The sequence below is a fragment of the Pygocentrus nattereri genome, chromosome 15 (assembly GCF_015220715.1).
Source record: "Pygocentrus nattereri isolate fPygNat1 chromosome 15, fPygNat1.pri, whole genome shotgun sequence".
Taxonomy (NCBI): Eukaryota; Metazoa; Chordata; class Actinopteri; order Characiformes; family Serrasalmidae; genus Pygocentrus; species Pygocentrus nattereri.
This window is the reverse complement of record NC_051225.1, coordinates 3,788,227-3,807,128: the sequence shown is the minus strand read 5'-3', so window position 1 is coordinate 3,807,128 and position 18,902 is coordinate 3,788,227. Positions and strand designations below refer to the sequence as shown.

The 18,902-nt window shown below is 41.2% G+C and overlaps 1 protein-coding gene across 4 annotated transcripts; it reads right to left on the bottom strand.

Moving 5' to 3' along the window:
- Positions 1-64: 64 nt before the first annotated feature.
- Positions 65-18,571, bottom strand: LOC108441284 (calcium homeostasis endoplasmic reticulum protein). 4 transcript variants are annotated; one of them, XM_037545456.1, is made up of 19 exons: positions 18,395-18,571; positions 14,772-14,945; positions 13,320-13,355; positions 11,964-12,127; positions 11,136-11,273; positions 10,892-11,043; positions 9,725-9,836; positions 8,658-8,747; positions 7,927-8,143; positions 6,974-7,134; positions 5,742-6,258; positions 4,598-4,839; positions 4,212-4,345; positions 3,277-3,363; positions 2,425-2,568; positions 2,208-2,324; positions 2,030-2,124; positions 625-810; positions 65-317 (listed from the first exon to the last, which is right to left on the bottom strand). In XM_037545456.1, exons 1-19 carry the CDS (start codon positions 18,417-18,419, stop codon positions 280-282), a joined length of 2,829 nt encoding a protein of 942 aa, XP_037401353.1. In that variant the 5' UTR covers positions 18,420-18,571; the 3' UTR covers positions 65-279. The 4 variants fall into 4 exon arrangements, with proteins under 4 accessions (XP_037401353.1, XP_037401355.1, XP_037401354.1 ...); XM_037545458.1 differs by having other exon boundaries at positions 2,208-2,318; XM_037545457.1 differs by having other exon boundaries at positions 6,974-7,131.
- Positions 18,572-18,902: the final 331 nt, after the last annotated feature.

The window sequence follows — 18,902 nt, the reverse complement described above, 5'->3', positions numbered from 1 at the left end:
TTTTAACCAAGACTCACTTATAACATAAATAATGGGTTAAACTGTTCTATACAGACAGACATCATTACATGTTTTCAATGCCTTTATTTCCTTGTGCTGAGTATTAAATCTAGGCTAAATTTAACCGACTGCAAGGACTTTTCATGTTCGAACTACAACATGACTTGACATTTTGATTTATTACAATAAAAGAAAACAAACAGAACCATTTTCAGAACAGAAAGTGAAATACATCTATGCAGGGGCTTTTCAGGTCTAAAAAAACATCGTTAGGAAGAATCACTCTGTAGTTGGGGCCTCCTGTGGATCCCGACTCACTGAAAATAAAGGAGACAAACAGGTGAGAGGAATTCTGAATCAAAGTTGCTTACATTAATGTTTCTAGCGGGTGAACATTTACAAGCACTGAATAAGCAGTTTTATCTATAATAAATCAGAGTCTGATATTATTGGAAGACAATGGAGTAAGATTTGATCTAAAAGTGTCAGTGCACCATGATGCAATGAAGATTTCTTCCTATTGATGTTTATGAAAGCATCATTGTATAGTGAATGCCCCTATTACTCTAATACTTCTTAATTAACTGCGTATCCACCGCTGTGAGAAGTTCAGTGGAACACTACCTTTCTCTCTGGCTTTCATCCGTGCGACAAAATTGTAGCTTTTGTTTCTCCGGTAGTTCACATATGGGTCATCCAGTGATACTCCCACACCCTTGTACTGGTCCCACTTGTCTCGCACATCACCCCCCTTGATGGGATCCTGAATGCCCTGCTCTTTCGCCCCGAGTCCTCCAGAGCCACTCCATCCTGCACACAGTTAAATACAGATCACGGAAAAGCACAAACTCCATTCGGCACTCAATGTACAGGTCATACAGAGATCACAGAGCCACGCAGACATAGGGCTGCACAATGTATAGTTTGGTCATTGCATTGCAATGTCGGCCTTTGGAATACAGCCGGTCATTCGTCTCTCAGGGCCAGACGTGATCTCGTCATGTGAACGTAGACAAGGTAAGAAGTTTATTTATACAGGACCACTGCCGTCATTCAAAGTGCTTTGCAAATGGGAAAACACAGTTGTTTAAAAAAAGGGAAATAGAAATTAAAAGCATGATTAAAACAACAGATATAAAATAGAAAATCGTTCAATTAAAAATGTAAAGAATGAACAGATTAAGATTCAAGAACAGCGCCGTAACAGAGGAAAAGGGCTAGAAGCATTAAGTGTTTTAACTTTGACCAGGCGTGCCCAAACTGTTGCAACCGTACACCCACATTCTCCATCCCAGGGGTAGTTGAGGTCCAGTTAAAGGAAATTTCCTCGAAGGTCCAGAACATCATCATGATTAACTTGCATTATGATTCAGTGCCATATGCTGTTTACTGAAGTAGCCGAGTAGGAACATCAACGTCTTATACAGTCGACAGCTGAATATCAGATCAAATAAAGTCCAGTTCGGTCAGATTTCAACAACATTTACTGAACATCAGATCAAATAAAGTCCAGTTCAGTCAGATTTCAACAACATTTACTGAACATCAGATCAAATAAAGTCCAGTTTGGTCAGATTTCACCAACATTTACTGTCAGTTTTCTCTTTTTAGATCACGCCATGTGGAATAACTTGCCTCTGACTCACTTTCCTCTCTGACTGCTGTTTCTCTCCTCGTCCCTCCCCTGTGTGGCGTCACTCACTCGAGTCTCAGAGCTCATCGTAATGCACAGATCTGATTGGCCGAGTAGCGTCACGTGTGATATTTACAACGCATGCGATTGGTCTGTGAGTTTCCAGGGACACTAAACCGGTATCGTAATGACTAGAAATTTTATGACAATTAAAATAATACCACCCCGATGAACTTAAATAAATTAGCAACAGTTTATTGGTTATAGGTTCAGGTCTGCATAGGACGGCGTCTGGGTCCGGACTCGGACCGCGGTCCACCTATTAGTGACCCCTGCTCTATCCTGTTCATAGAAAGCAAGAGATCCTATGCACACACAATTTGCTGAATCACATACCCATCTTCATTAGCATCTGATGACCCTTGTTTTCTTCTCCCAACCTCACTTCAGCAGGCAGAGCTGAGGGCCCTGACCCCAGTCCAGAAGTGGAGCTGCAGACAAACAACTTATAACCTTTAGCACGTCTCTCAAACTTGGCTGTTTATGTATGTAGGTGAACATGGTGCAAACTTACGGTGGTGTGGGACTGCTGGACTTTGCAGCATGTCGTCTCCGGTCAGGTGAACGTGACCTAGAACGTGATCTGGAGCGGGAGCGGCTTCTGGACCTTGATCTGGAGCGGCTCCTGCTCCTGAGAGCGGGAATGGGGGGGGGTACATCCCTGATATTAGAAATGTCTTGTAATGGAAACCAGTCTAGCACTAGCGCAGATGGCAGTGGTGCAATGGTACCTGGAGCGAGATCTGGAATAGGAGCGGGACCGAGATCGGGACCTGGACGACCTGGAACGTGAGGATTTGGAGGATCTGGAGCTGGAACGGGACGATGACCTGCCACGGCTGCGGGAACGGCTACGAGAGCGACTTCCTCGTGTGCTGTGAGGAATCAGATACACCAGTAAAACATTTCATATTCAGCTTTTAAGCCTTTGTTAATATAACAAATTGTCATTGTCTGAAGAAAACCTTTCCAAAAAAGTAACTTTTCAGGAGAAGAAGAAGAAAAAAAAAACAAAAACACACTTTTAATGTAATTTAATGTACTCAACGCCCCTCATTTAACACAGAGGTGCTGCTTCACTTTACAGAGGCTTTGACCACAATATTACGAACTTTCCTGCTATTTTAATGCTTTAATTTTAATTCTCCATGCTACTTTAATAATAATTAATTTTATTAAATAATTTCATTCGTAATTCTACTTTTCTTTCCTCTAAATATTACTTTATTCTTGAAGTCTCCTATTTTTATTTTTATTAACAGTGGCCCTAAAACGCTGTCGTAAAATATACATAGTGTAAAGCTGACCTTTCTAAATTACATTAAAAAAAAAAGGTTTTCTAAAAAAAATAATAATAATAATTCAGTCGTGAAAAAAGGTGAGATAATAAGAAATGAAATAAATGAAACAAATCAAAATTTTGATCTTCACTATTCTCTATTCTGACTCCCACAGGACATTTGGCATGTTTAAATATGAATCTAGCTTTTTATCCTGCTCTAATAAAAGCACACAAAAAAGATGCCTTAAAGAAAAATCACTGACCCAAAGTACTCTGCACAGCAAGCGCTGCACATACCCACCTGTTGCGTTTCTCTTCCTCCTTTCTCCTCCTTGCCCTCATTTTGGCTCTGAAGAATTCATACAGGCCGTTCTGTTCCCAGCCCTCACTGAAAATAAATCAAATGCACTTTCAAACTACAAATTGTGTCAGAGCTGAACATGAAAAGCTGGTCATAGATATGTGCAAAAAATCCTGACACAAAGATCATTTAACGACAGTTTATGATGCAGATTTAATGCTTAAACCTTTTTTCCCCCAAAAGGTCCCAGGAACTTTTAGTGTGAAACACAAATGCTCCATCTTTTCATGTAACAAGTGGGCTTCTTGTCTGGTTTTGGAAACTCCTTAAAACCTTGGTTAGAAGACCAATTAAGTGAACCTTATTAGTCCCACAACAGGGAAATTTCACTTGTGCATTTTAACCCATCCATGCAGTGAAACTCCACATACACACTAGTGAAAACACACACTCGGGGGCAGTGAGAACAGTGGGCAGCCCTATCCTCAGGCCTGGGGAGCAGTTGGGGGTTACATGTCTTACTCAAGGGCACTCCAGTCACGTACTGTCAGCTCAGGGGATCGAACCAGTGACCTTCCGGTCACAGGGCTGGTTCCTAGCCCATGACTGCCCCATTAATTATATTAATGTTAAAACTAAACTCTGCAGGGTGGTACACTTGAAGAGGCTCACATGTCTCCCTTCTCCCTATATAATGCACTATGTAAGCTTCTATAGCCTAATAGTGCACAATTTGTCCAGTATGGAACTGTGCACACATGTCCGAATCCCAAATGGCCATTTGTTAGACATACGATACGATATCTTCATAGTGCGCTACGTAGGGAGTAGGGAGCCATTTGAGACTCAGCCATTGTTAACAGTAGGGTTTAGCCATATGGAGCTACAAAACTCCACTGCATAAAAACATGTGCGTGAGTATGTGTGAAGGTGACCTGTTTCTGGGTCGGTCATGTGAAGGAGGACTGTAGAAAGCCTCCACAGCGGCCAGCAGACGATCACTGGGGGGCATGGGGGGAGGCAGTCGGATGTCTTTGGGGTCTAGGGGCTTGTAGTCATGATCTTCCAGCTAGATAAAAAGCAAAGAACATGATGGGTTAAATGAAAATGAAGAATAATAAAAAAAATTAGAAAAACAAGACATTTCCATTCCTAAAAAATTTGAGGTCAGAGATTTCCACCCCTACCAACATTCATTCGGAACATCTGGTGCCCAAACTGCACTGGATGAAAAAACTCCTTTATCTAAGTTTAGTGAACAGTTATTACTGATTTGACCAAGTTTAGCTTTAGTGGAGACTAGGAAAGGTCTAAAACTTACTTTAACCAGAGGAGCCATGAGGCCTGCTGGCAGGTCGAAGTACGGGACGTTGGGGACCAGACTGGGGTCATCTTGGGTCACATGAGGAGTCGTCTGGCGCCTCATATGAGGGGACTGACCGTTAAAGCCATGGGGTTGGGGACCAAAGTCAGGGTGCTGGTTGCTACCCCATGGAGGATGTTCAGCTATTCCTGGTGGAGGAATTCTCTGGTTTGGATGGTGGTGGGGTGGTGGGCCCATTTCTAAGAGAGGTGCAGACAACAATTATCAGCCTTCAGACACTTCGGAGGAAAGAAAATGATGCATTTGAACAGACATGATTCCACAATGCTCTCTCAATAAGAGACCACCACTGTATTGCATGTTTCTAATTAGAGCTGACTTGACCTTAGTCCACGTGTTTCCTGTAGTACTGCCATGTCGCATCACTATTTTTAATTCAGTACATGGTAATCTACCTAGCTGCTTAATATTGCAGATAGTTTGCACTATAAGAACAGATGTCACTGGCTGAGTTTACATGTAAAGATTTTTGCCAATCTGATTGAATACACTCCGTCTATAGATTAAGACTGAAAGACTGAAGTCTTTATGATCAATCTACTCAACGTCATGTAAATCTGTTTACATTCGCACTACAAGCAATCCGATCCAAACACTCACATGCGTAGAGAACCACTTAGTGTAGACGTTACCATGACAATGAGCATCACCAGAGTCCAGTCAGAGTGAGATGAGCAGCAATGAGCAGTGCTTGTGTTTTTAATTGCTTTAAAATGATGTCAGACTCAGGAAAACGTCCTTCATATGTCCTTATTAAAGAAGGCCGAGAGGAAGACGTCGTGTTTTGAGACACATAAGCTGGACGTCCGTCCCACCGCCGTCTTGTAATCGGATACAGATGTTATTTAACGGATTATTTACACTTTGTTAAATCTGATAGAAACGGTATTCCGAACGGCCTCAATTGGACTACTCTATTCTGAATGAGATATATACATGGACGTATTCTATTCTGATTGAGCTAATAGTCAGATTATTAACAGGTTATTAGGCTGCATGTAAACGTGGCTAATGTAACTGAACAAATAAGTACATGTGCACCAACAAAGCCTGATTCTGATTTAGTAAATCACATCCTCACCCCCAGGAAAGTCTCCCTGTGGGTAGTCGAAGCGATGTGGCGGGTACGGTGGCCGCTCAAAGTGGTGCCGCGGTGGGAAGTCATCCTGCATGAAGCGTGGCGGGAAGCGGTTGAAGTTGTGGGGAGGTGGGGGCTGGTTGAAGGGGGGCGGCTGCTGGTGTGGTGGGAAGGGTCCCCGGAAGTGCGGTGGCCGCTGCATGCGGAAAGGAGGCTCCCTCTGGTTCCACGGGGGCTGATCTGGCTGATTGCTCCAGGGTGGCTGATCAAACTGCCCGCTCCAGGAGGGTGGGGGTTCATTCTGGCCGCCCCATGGACCACCAGGACCTCCGGGACCTCCTGGACCTCCAGGAGGGCCTCCGGGACCTCCTGGGCCACCTGGACCCCCTGGACCCCCTGGGCCACCTGGACCTCCCTCTCGGGGTCCGCTCCAGCTGGGGTCCCTCTGCTCATTCCACATACCCTCATGACTGTTCCAGGGTGGGCAAGGAGGGGGTGCTTGAGTGGGATCGAATGGTGGCTAAGGGAGAAACAGTGGGGTTAGGAGTGCATGTGGAAACTTTGGAAGCACAAACTAAAAATGATTAAAAATGGTATGCCACTGTATTAGACATAAAAAAAAAATGATATATATATATATATATATATATATATATATATATATATATATATATAAAAGAGGAAATATCCAGTGAGCGGTCAGTTGCGTGGACGAAAACGCCTTGTTGATGTGAGAGGTCAGAGGAGAATGGGCAGACTGGTTCCAGATGATAGAAAGGCAGCAGGAACTCAAATAACCAACCAGAATCTCTGAGGAACGTTTCTGCCATGAAGGATTAAGGCAGTTCTGAAGGCAAAAGGGGGTCCAACCTTTTACTTTCAAGGTGTACCTAATAAAGTGGCTGCTGAGTGTGCACATATAATCACAAATATAAAATTTATTCATTTATTTATTTTGGTTTTTAATATGGCTCAACAGATTCTTCATATACATTCCAACTCACACATACATACAGTCATTTTACACTGCCTGCTAAATGCAAACTGTCTTATTTCACCAGGGACAGAATTAGCAAAAAACATCTGCGTTTCAGGGAAACAGTTATTAGGTCTATTCTTAGAAAAGAAAACTGCATTTTGTGCAGGTCTCAGTATTTGATCGCTGTATCTTTTCCTTGAATGTGTTCAGTTACTACCAAGTTATTCGGCTCTTTGTAATTGAAAATGACACTCACTGGTTGCTGCGGGTTCCAGGGAGGCATGCTGTGCTGAGGTTCGAACCAGCCGGGCTTGGTGGACTGAATGTCAGGATTAGAAGGATTAGAGTCCAGTGGCCTCGTCTGAGCACCATCATAATCACCTGGTGGTGGGCCGGCCATCGGAGGTTTCACCTCTGCTGAGAATACAATAAGACACGCTTTGTAAGAGCAGGGCCCAATCCCATGTCACCCTTCGCCCCTACCACTCAGCCCCACCCCTCTGTTTTGCGTGTCTCAATGTTTGTTAAGATAGAGGGGTAGTGCAAAGTTATAGGGCTACATGACCCTCCAAACAGACGTTTTTCAGAGGCTCACTCCAGAGTGTTATGAGAAATAATGAAAAACCAAAGAAACCAACAAATGTGAGAATTTTCTCTGTTAAAAAATTCCGTTAACAATTGCATCATCTTAGTTTAATGGCGTTTCGACGGATCACGGTGCTTTTCTTCTTAACAAGCATAAAAGTCAGTAGTAGTTTGCTGATATCTCAGTATTCTCAGTAATTGTCCCATTACACCTCAAATGGTGCAGCAGTTCTGACACATGAGGCACCAGAATGTAACTGCTGCTCCATTTAAAGTGTAAGAGGAAAAATTCAATGAGAAGCCGGGAAAATAGTTGACTTCAGCTTCATATTACCAAAGACACAGATGTGGGTGATAAACAACTGTCACTTAACATTTTGTTCAAAAATGCTGAAATGCAAACTGAATTAAAAACTAACAAGCATGCAAAAGCATTGCAAGCCAAAGAAGTGATTTAGTAAACAAACAATCTATGGTCATAAAACAATTTATGCATAAAGCAGGTTTTTCTTTTACACGCAGACAGTGGGTCGCATAGCGGCAGACGTTATGCAGACCCTGCGAAACTTCATAGCTTCTATATTCTTCTGAGGCTCCACTTACGCTGTAACAGGTTCTACTCACCAGACTGAGACGTCAGCGACGGCTGGGTCACTTTAACTTCAGCCTCTGGTGGAGCTAACTGGCCGACGGCGGCTGCTGCGGCCGCTGCGGCGACGCTCTGCTGCTGCTTCAGGTTGGTCACAAACTCCTCGTGCTGCGTTTTCAGCGTCTGAATCTGCTGCTGGAAGGCCAGCTGCACCGGCTGCACCACCCCAGCATATTCAGTGATCAGAGATGCCTAAAACAGTCCGGAGACTCAACTTTAGTTAAAAATAGGAGCTTTCCTGCGACCTTCAACAGGTCGGTACACCTTATACATTGAAACAGGCAACTGTACAAAAATACACGAACGCACAAATATATTAATACTCATGAATAAAAAGAGTACAGGTTGCTAGGTCACACTGTGCTGCTATTAAAGGAGTTTACTTCCCCCTGAGTGCTGTTAAGTCTACTAACTGCAGGAATAGAAATGGATAATGATACTAACGTTTAATTTAACTGATGTGGTGAAAGTTAAATTATAGGGAGAGTCTCATGAAGCAACAGAAGGGCAAAATGACCATCAGCTGGGATTAAAATATCCCCTCAGTCACAGCCATTATGACTATTTTAAAGCCACAAATAATATGAATATTAACAAATGTTTTTGCAAACACATACTTGCATTGTTGTGACTGTCATTGCCAAAGTGACCCCATTACGGGCTGAAATTAGCTGGGACAGCAGTAAGAATTCTTATAGATAACCACCTGATACTGTCCAAGGCCGAGAGCAGGACTCTGGAGCTGCTGAATGGTGACATCATCAAAGTAGCCATTCTTCTCCCACAGCTGGAGCAACTAGAAACAAAAACAAAAATGGGCGAAAAAGGCTCAACAATGTCAACATGTGTTTACATGAGTGTGTTTACATGCACGAAATAATCTCAATAACATCTGCAGTTGTCTGATTGTCCAGTAAACACGATCCTCTGATATAGAAATCTGATAAAGAGGCTGGATTTTAGCTCAGTGATCAGATTTCTCAGTGCTGTGGACTCTTTTTTTTCTTGCTATGTGAAGCGACCTTGGGTTTGTGAAAGGTGCTATATAAATGTAATTTATTATTATTATTAATATTATTATTATTATTATTATTAATTATTTCTCAGCCTGCACAGGTGTGGAAGACTGCTTACCGAAAATAAGCAAGCAGCATCAATGCGAGACGCAGCAAAAGGATTTAAATATTCTTCTTCTAGATGATGTGTGTTCATATTTTCAGTGAAGTGGCGAGATGGTTTTTTAAAAAAGCAGCTGTGGCATGAAGTTTGCGTTTTACGTTATATTTACGTCACGTTGTCTTCTGTGGGATTTTCGGCCGGTCGCAAAGCAGAAATCTAATTACTGTCTGACTCGTGTAGACCTGGAGTTTCATTATCTGATTATTCAAGTGCATGTAAACGTGTTGATCAGATTACTGACAAAATCTGATTTTCTGCAGGATTATTAAATGCATGAAAACGCACTGAATGTAGGTGCAAATCTTGGGTTGATTTGAATGCACTTCTTATCAAAAAACCTTAAACGCATCAAGAAACCTCAAATTTTATGATTCAATTATTTTGGTAAGATACAAAATTATTCAAATATGCACAAATGTGGAATATAGAAAGATCTAGGATACATGATTGTCAATATATCTTTACAAAACATTATTTTAAAAAAATGGAAAATTAAAAAATCTATGAAGTTATACGGCCACCTTGAGATGTGTCTTAACACCCCTATAATTTTGTACCGCATCTGGAGTTTTGGGGACATTTTAAAAAAGGTACCCGTGTAATTTTCTGCTGCTTGTCTTCTTCCACAGCCAAAAAGCTGGTGCAGTAGATTGGCACCACCACCTTCTGCAGAGCAGCCAGCAAATCCCTCTGGTTCTTCCTCTGGCTACAAAAACAGAACAACAAGTTAACTCAATACTACTGACCTCTCAGAAAACAGTTCATAGCAGCGGGCTGCAGGATAAAAACAATTGTTTTTTTTGTTTTTTTTTTTAAATGAGGCATAATTCTGACAAAAATTATACAGGGAGATTCACTCGAAAGAGGCCCCGAACATTCTGTAATAACTCTCTCTAGGATGAAGCAATCTGAATGAAACAATATACAATGTGCTCCTCGGTATACGGAGCTTCGAACAAGCTGGGATGCATCGGAGCGATGAGGTAGGTGCCGGACAGCCATGGAGGCATTTAACCTGTTTGCAGGAGCCCTTCACTCAGTCACTCGACTTCGCATCAGGACGGCGGTGTACCGCACACAGTATACAAGGAGCACGGCAGAAACTGATTCCTTCTTCGGCAACAGGGTAATTTCAAAAAGGCTTTGACCACCACAGTCGCCGGATCTGACACAACTACTACTTCCTTTGCGGTTTGCTCAAAGGAAAAGTCTTTCGGAATAAGCCTTGCACTGTGGAACATTTGACGGAAAACATCCAACGTGAAATTGTTGTTATTCCCCCAGATACGCTTGCCGATACATTCAGCATAACGCAGTGTCGCGTTGAAACGTGAAAGCGGAAAACTTTAAAATGTATATTGTCTCTATATTTTGTAAAGATTACATTTTTTATTAAATTTATATAAATTTTGTACTTATTTGCTTCATGTAGAGTGAGCATCTGAGCCTCACCACAAGCATTTCAATGTCCTGACGTGCAAAAAACTTGAAACTTGTAGCCTTTTTTTTTTTTTTGGTTCAGGCTGCTTCATCCTAACAAGAGTTACAACAGAATATCCGGGGCCTCTTTCGAGTGAATCTCCCTGTAGCTTGGCTGACAGAACATGAAAATTAGAAGAGCAAGACATCTAGTCGGTGCATTTTTCCTCTTTTGGCCAAAAACCAAGCCTCACTTGTGGTCATTTCCAGCTAAAAAATGTTTGGTGGCTAAAATGTTTCTTTTTTATTCCATAACGCAATACGTTTTATTATTTTCAATACCAGTGGTGCAGCACATCATTCATGAGATAGATGAGGTGTAGGCGGAGCTCAAAGTGTGCCGTCTCTGCTGTGATGCGGTTGCGCAGGTGTGAGGTCATCAGCTCGCAGTGCTGTGGCGTTTTAGCGTTGTTGAACATCCAGTTCTTTCCAGCCTGGGACGATAAGAAAAGCAGATTAAATTCTGTCCTGCAAACAAGCTCCTTTCTCACTCTCTGAACATCACTGAAGCTCTTTTGCCACACACCGAAATGGCATCCTTGGTGCAGGTGTCGATAATAGGCTGCAGAAGGCCATCAAACTCGGTCATGTCCAGCTGTGTCTCCACTAGCAGTTTCTGGGTCTGCTGCTCCACAGCCAGCGCAATGGCTGCGGTCACCTGCTCCTGGAGGACAGACAGAAATATGCTAGAAATATGGAAATCTTTTCACAAAATGCGTTAAGCATCCTAATCAGAATTATATGCACACTTCATATTCTCAAACTAGGGCTAGACAACAATTAACAATTACACAAAAATAAGAAAAACAATAAAAGTACTGTTTTATCACAATACCTGTCTTTGCCATACTGACAAGGAGAATATCAATATTTTATATATAGAGATAAATGTTTTCACAATATTTTTACTGTATGATGTGAGCTCGCTGACCAATCACAGTACCAGATGCGCTTAGTTCTGGAGGAAAATACCTAGGTGTGATTTTTCTATCCAATATTGCAATTTAAACATGATTACTAATTATAGTTCATTATAAATGAACCTCCCTGCATTTATTCCTGCAAAAAAATAGACCAGCTTTTTTGTAGAATTTAGACTTGAAACTTTTGACAACACTGAATAATAAATGATATAATTAAAGAACCCATATTAGCGAAAAACAACAGTAATTTATTTTTACATTAACTTATTTACAATCTCTCCTTTACACCCTTAAATTAAACCGGCTGTTTTTCTTGCTGTGCTTCTCAGACTAATATTGGTTCTGTATTGCGCTTCATTCAAAAAGCCGTCTGGGCTGAAACGCTCCTTATAACGTCAGCGTGAATGGGTGGTGCCCATGACCATCGCTACCTGTCTGAGACTATTCAGGTGCTGCTCCTGCTGCTGGAGGTTCCACTGGCTCTGCTGAATGAGCTCCTCCACTGAAGGTGTGGTGGGAGGGATCGGTGGAGGGGCGAGCATGGACATCGGGGGAGGAACATCACCGACCTCTTTACCCGGTGGTTTGCAAAGCACTGCAATACAAAATATGATTATTGATTAATGTTATGGTATATATGTATACATACACACCGATCACGTATAACATCATGATCACCTCCTTGTTTCTACGCTCATTGTCCATTTTATCAGCTCCACTTGTATAGGAGAACTTTGTAGTTCTACAGTTACAGACTGTAGTCCATCTGTTTCTCCAGCAGCACTGCTGTGTCTGATCCACTCATACCAGCGCAACACACACTAACACACCACCACCACGTCAATGTCGCTGCAGTGCTGAGAATGATCCACCACCCAAATACTGCTCTGTGAGGGTCCATGGGGGTCCTGACCACTGAAGAACAGGGTAACAGAGTATCAGAGAAACAGATGGACTACAGTCTGTAACTGTAGAACTACAGAGTGCAGCTATACAGTAAGTGGAGCTGATAAAGTGGACAATGAGTGTAGAAACAAGGTCATAATGTTTGGCCTGATTGGTGTATATACATATTTGTATAAACCATCCAGTCACAATAGAAATTGTAACGCTTTTAGCTAAAACTCCAATAAAGCTATGGATCAGTATAAATATACACATTCTGATGAAAGAACCAAGGGAAACATCCAAAATCATAAACTGGAAAGAACAACCGTAAGAAGGAAAATGACTTTGTTGAATGGACATTCTCAAAGCAAAGCCATTCACTCGGATATTAACAGCACTCAGGCATGCATCGGTGTTCACACATGCTGGTTTGTTTGCCCTGTTTTTCGCCATGTGCAGAAATACCCATGAAAAACTAGAACAAACTCTTCAGGGGGGAGAAAGGAAAGTCAGCTGTGGGACGCATGGGACTGTTTCAGAGTCAAACAGCTAATAAAAAATAAAATAAATCAAACTGAACAACAAGCAAATAACAAGGAACAAACCAAGATGAAATGTCTCCTTTCTGAGCCAACAAGATGTGTCAAACGTTTTAGTCAGTTTTGCGTTTAGATGGGAACGAATTTTCCAGACAGGCTGTTCCTGTCACAGGCAGCGGAAGTTCCCTTCCCAAAACGGAGGACAAAACGGAGGACAAAATGTCTGACAAAGCTCAGTACAAACGTAAAGAGGAAGCGCCGATAAGCACTGATGATGCAAAAGTACTCAAAGACACCAGGCAGGGTGCGAAGTTTATACAGTAAATACCGACTGCTTTTAACGGTCAATCTAGTAAATACCTTCCATTTTATATTCATCATCATGAGTGGGAGGATCTACGAGGAGAGAAGGAGGCCTTAGACAGACACAAAGCACAGTTGCACTTTCCTGTACTTAGACACTCGATTTGGGGGGAAAACGTTTCGGCACTAACCTCGATAAATATTTCAAACTCACATTTCTTTAAACTTTAATTGATAAAGCTTCATTTATGGAATCCCATTCCGACCAGGAGGATAAGGAAAAAAAAGGCCTGTTTTTTTTTTCTCTCTGCTTCATGAAATATTAATGACATCTTCAAATATTGACTCTAAATATTCAATTAGTATCTTCGAATTGTGAGCTAGCATCTCAAAATAATGACTTACTTCTTCAAAGATTTGACTTAATACCTCCAAACAACTTGTTTCCTCAAAACATTCAATTAGAATCGCAAAATAATGACTTATTTTCTCAGACTTAATACCTCAAAAGAACTTATTTCGTCAAAAAATTTGATTAGTATTGCAAAATAATGACTTATTTTATCAGAATTTTGGCTTAGTATCTAAAAATAATGACTTATTTTCTCAGACTCTTGACTTAATACCTCAAAAGAACTTATTTAGTCAAAAAAGTTTATTAGAATTGCAAAATAATTACTTATTTTATCAGAATTTTGGCTTAATATCTAAAAATAATGACTTATTCTCTTCTAAACGCTTAACTAGCATCTCAAAATAATGACTTCTATTCTCAAAATTTTGACTTAGTATCTCAACATATTGACTATTCCAAACAACTTGTTTCCTCAAAACATTCAATTAGAATCGCAAAATAATGACTTATTTTCTCAGACTCTTGACTTAATACCTCAAAAGAACTTATTTCATCAAAAAATTTGATTAGTATTGCAAAATAATTACTTCATTTTGACAAAATTGGCTTAGTATCTCAAAATAATGACTTATTTTCTCAGAATCTTGACTTAATACCTCAAAAGAACCTATTTTGTCAAAAGATTTGATTAGTATTGCAAAATAATGACTTATTTTGTCAAAATTTTGACTTAGTATCTCAACATATTGACTATTTCAACATAGTAAGTCAAAATGTAAAGGAAAAGTCCTTATTTTGACTTCGATTTTAAAGAATTAATAATTCTGATACAGTAGACGTCACGAGAAAATAATTCATTATTTTATCGATTTTACTGAAAACAAAAATTCAAACATTTAAGTCACTATTTCAACATAGCAAGTCATTATATGAAGGAAATTAGTCATTATTTCAGGATAAGTCAAAATTTTGACAAAAAAATGGGCGTTTTTTTCCCCTGTACCTGGTGTGAATGGCCTTCCATATACTTTAGTACAAGTTACATTAGAAAAACTACCAAATAACACGAAATCAAGCATCATAAGCGGCAACAAACCAGTTCACTCCAGTTTCTACTGTGGAAAAACATCCACTAACTGCTTCAGTGTACTTACGCTGTTGCTGCTCGATAGCAAGCTTGTACTTGTAGTATCCGAAGTATTCCCCTCCGAAGAGAAAGGAGAATTTCGGATTATCCTTCTGTTTCTCCATGGTCATCTTCTCGAACTCGGGCCCATTACGGGCCACGAACTGCGCCAGTTTGTCGATGACATTGCGAAGCTCTTGGTCTGAAAATACAAGAAGCATTAGCTGAAAGTCCTTCATCAGCACCTTCATCAAAATAAACCCTGAACATATGAGGACTCAGCATGCAAGAAATTCCTCTCAGTGATCATGACTTACACTTTAAAGACTGAATTCAGTGCAGTTTCACCGTGGAACTCAATTAGGTGTTAGCTGCCAAGACCTCGGTTTAACACACCGGTCCCATTCTAAACTCAAGACCAGCTCTGAACAGACGGCAACGCCATAATTCATTGGATGTTTCTAAATTTTTATTACTGTCATATTTTAATGTGCACACTGGACATCTGGATGAATACAGACACCAAAAATAATGAGCTCCACTAGATTTTAGGCAAAAACAGATTTACTGCAGGAAAATAAATATCCTAAAGCTGTTTTTGCAAATTGCCAAATAAGCCTAAACCTACATGAAAAACTAATCACGACTGACACCACGAATTAGCCCAAGGCCAGGCTTAACCCATGTGCAGGAACCAGCTTAAATGAGAATACCAGTGCTTAAAAACCACTTCTGCATAATCCAAATTTGAGCCAAAGTCATTCAGAGTGGACTACCAATTCAATGAATTTACAAATTTAGATTTCTCTACCAGTTTCAGTAACCGAGGATCAGACCGCCACCCGATCAACATTGCACCGGACCCCCATAAGCGCCTCTCCCACAGGTGGTGGGTCCATGAGAGAGTGGCCCCATGTAGCTCTTTCGGGTTGAGCCCGGCCGGGACCCATGGGTAAAGGTCATGGTGAAAAGAGCTGAGCCAGAAGGCGAAGCGGTCAATTTACCGGTCAATCTACGTTCCTACTCTCCTCTACGGTCACGAGCTTTGGGTACAAGATCGCGGATACAAGTGGCTGAAATGAGCTTTCTCCGCAGGGTCGCCGGGCTCTCCCTTAGAGATAAGGTGAGAAGATCGGCGATTCGGAAAAGGCTCGGAGTAGAGCCGCTGCTCCTCCACGTTGAGAGAAGCCAGCTGAGGTGGTTCGGGCATCTGGTAAGGATGGCCTCTGGACACCTCCCTAGGGAGGTGTTCCAGACATGTCCGACAGGGAGGAGACCCCGGGGAAGACCCAGGACACGTTGGAGGGATTATATCTCTCGACTGTCTTGGGAATGCCTCGGTATCCCTCCGGAAGAGCTGGAGGAGGTGGCGGGGGAGAGGGTGGCCTGGGCCTCTTTGCTTAGGCTGCTGCGGTTGAGGATGGATGGATGGATGGAGATGTGTCTACAGTGGCGGTGATGGGAACCAGAGGTTGTGAGGTCTACTACACATGTATAACCATTATATTTGCTACCTAAACAACCAATGAGTCAACATGTGTCTGAGTCTTTATGTAACGGTAAAATAGTGTATGTTAATAGTGAACCTTAAAATGCCTTGCGTGTAGCTCTTCACCATGTCTGGATTTTTTAAATAAATAAATACATTTGGACCAAAAGCTTATTGTAAAAGTGTCTCAGGCATCAGGCAACACACCTGTGACCATTTCATATAATAACTTTATCCGATGGAGCTTTTAGAAGCAGTAAACACTGACATCAGCCCACTCTCCGTAAACATCGTAATGACTGAATAATAATAAGACTAGTCCTGGACTACACGTTTTCTTTTTTAATAGAGAATCTCTATTCAGAATGTTGTGTAGCCCAGGCCCAGATTTAAACCCTCTCTGGGAAAATGGCCTTTAGTGTTCAGCAGCTAAACTGACAATTTTGAATAAAACTATTTTTTAAATTCAGAACTGGGCACTTCCATTTGCTCAGTTACATGTACTCCACACCAGTACATATTTATATATATACACACACACACACACACACACACACACACACACATATATATATATATATATATAATGAGCAAAGAATCTACATTTTATTTAGACAGGGTGCATCAAAGAACCCAACAAACATCACTTACAGTGCTGAGAGATGCTGAGACGTTCCACTGCAATTCTATTAGCTACTCAGTGTTACAGAGGAACTCTTGAATTTTTCTAAAATTCTACATTATTAAACAGTTGAGATGTAAACAGAGCCGTTCAGAGCGGTTTGGTGTGAAACGCTCTGTTCTAGAGAAACTTAGAGTCAGAACTGTTCACAGTGGTGGCGATAGGAACCAGACGTCCACCTCTAAAAGCTCCCACAGAAAGCCCCTACATTAAATGGTTATGAATTCACTGCCTGATGACTGAGACACTACACAGATAGATAGATAGATAGATAGATAGATAGATATGTAATAACATGCATAAATGATGTGTCTATGAAATATATAACTTTATGAACAGTATATGCAAAATTATAAATTCAACTACAAGTGATATATACATGTATATATACTCATAATACTATAAATACAATATATACATGGTGTGTTACGTAATGTTAGAGCACGCAGTTGTGTGTTGCATTCTATACACAGTGAACAGTTTGTATTAGGTCACAGAAGCGTTGTTAAAACACTTTGGCCTAAAACATACTTTACTCAATTCATGGTGGAGGGGTGTGTGAAAGGTGTCCTCATGCAAAACAGGCCCCAAAGAAAACTTTACCATCATCAGCATTTCAGAAGACACATACAGGCGGTTTCGGATAGTAAATAAAATAGCAATTTCTGTGCTTCACACACTGTGGACCCTGGTTTCTCATCACCTCCACTGTAAAGAAATCCAAGTTGGCAGGTTTCTCTATAATGAATCACTGCACATCAAACCACTCTGGACGTTTCACAGAAAAATAGGAAAAATCGGTGGAGTTGCCCTTCAATTTTCATGTTCGAAAGGGAACTTCTCTGCTTACTTGAGCCATTATTTCACCAAAGTAAGAAGGATTTGACTTTATTGTGTGTCTGGGCTTCTCTGCCCACGTCTGAGGATGGCTTATATGAAGTTAAGCAGCACGTTGTGCAGAAAACAGAGACGTTATCGTTGCTGTTTCAGTGACACCCACCAACACAACACCGAGCAGAAGCAGCTGTTCGCAGGCGAAGACCTTTACAAAAGAATCGGCACAATTTACTGGTCAAATCTGTGACTGAACAGCGAAGTTCTGGAGAAAGAAATCGACGCAATGAAAGAGAAAATAGAGCAACTTCAGCGCTGAGACAGCTGAGCAGTTCACCAGCCTAGCCTAGCCTAGCCTAGCCTAGCCAAGCCTAGCCAGGCTTCCTATGTCACACTGAGCTGATATTCCGCTTCTGCACTAGTATTAGTAAAGCAGAAAACATCACGGGGTCGTTATTAAACATATAACGTCTATAATATCCACCCTGTGCGGCCGGTTTTTGTAGTTAGTGTAAAGCTGCACAAACGCGCTGCTGGTTGAAGCTGCTAAGCGGCTAACGCGCAGCAGGAGCTGCTCAGAATGGGTTAGCCGTTAGCCGTTAGCTCAGCTCAGCTCAGCTCACTCCATCTACCGCTCAGCTCTCACCTTCTGGGGCTGTGGGGATGTCCATGGCGCTGAAACCCGAACTTCTGCCCGGCGTTTTGAAGTCTGGTAGCCAGGAATAAAAGCGTCTTTACCGCGCCGGACGGCAGAGATTCAGTCCTGTGCAATGTGAAACCATCCCCAGTCGCTGGGCTAACCCGCGTTCGGCTGTGTATTTCAAAATAAAAGCTCCTCCAATTTTTCTTAAAAGGAGACGAGGCAAGGAAACAAACAAAAAACTGTCAAAAAAAGCTCTTTATTTATGTAAAAACGTCTTCTTTCCCCTAGCTTTCTTTCTCTTTCTTTCTTTCTTTCTTTTCGTTTAAGTTTGTTTAAGTTTGATACCCCCATCTTTTGTTTATGCAGTTCGTTATCTGACTTAACTATAATCTGTTCTGCTTTACACTGCTTTTGTACAAATTTTATTATCTAAGAAATAATAATTAAAAATAAAAAAACTTGCACATTAGGTAAGTTATCTTTATTATTATTATTATTTTTAAATAATTAA

Coding starts and splice junctions, on each gene's coding strand:
- LOC108441284 (XM_037545456.1), bottom strand. CDS start 18,419: ATGGACATCCCCACAGCCCCAGAAG. Junction 11,274..11,963: donor ACCTGAATAGTCTCAGACAG/GTAGCGATGGTC, acceptor TCTGTCCTCCAG/GAGCAGGTGACCGCAGCCAT. Junction 4,346..4,597: donor TCATGGCTCCTCTGGTTAAA/GTAAGTTTTAGA, acceptor CTTTTTATCTAG/CTGGAAGATCATGACTACAA.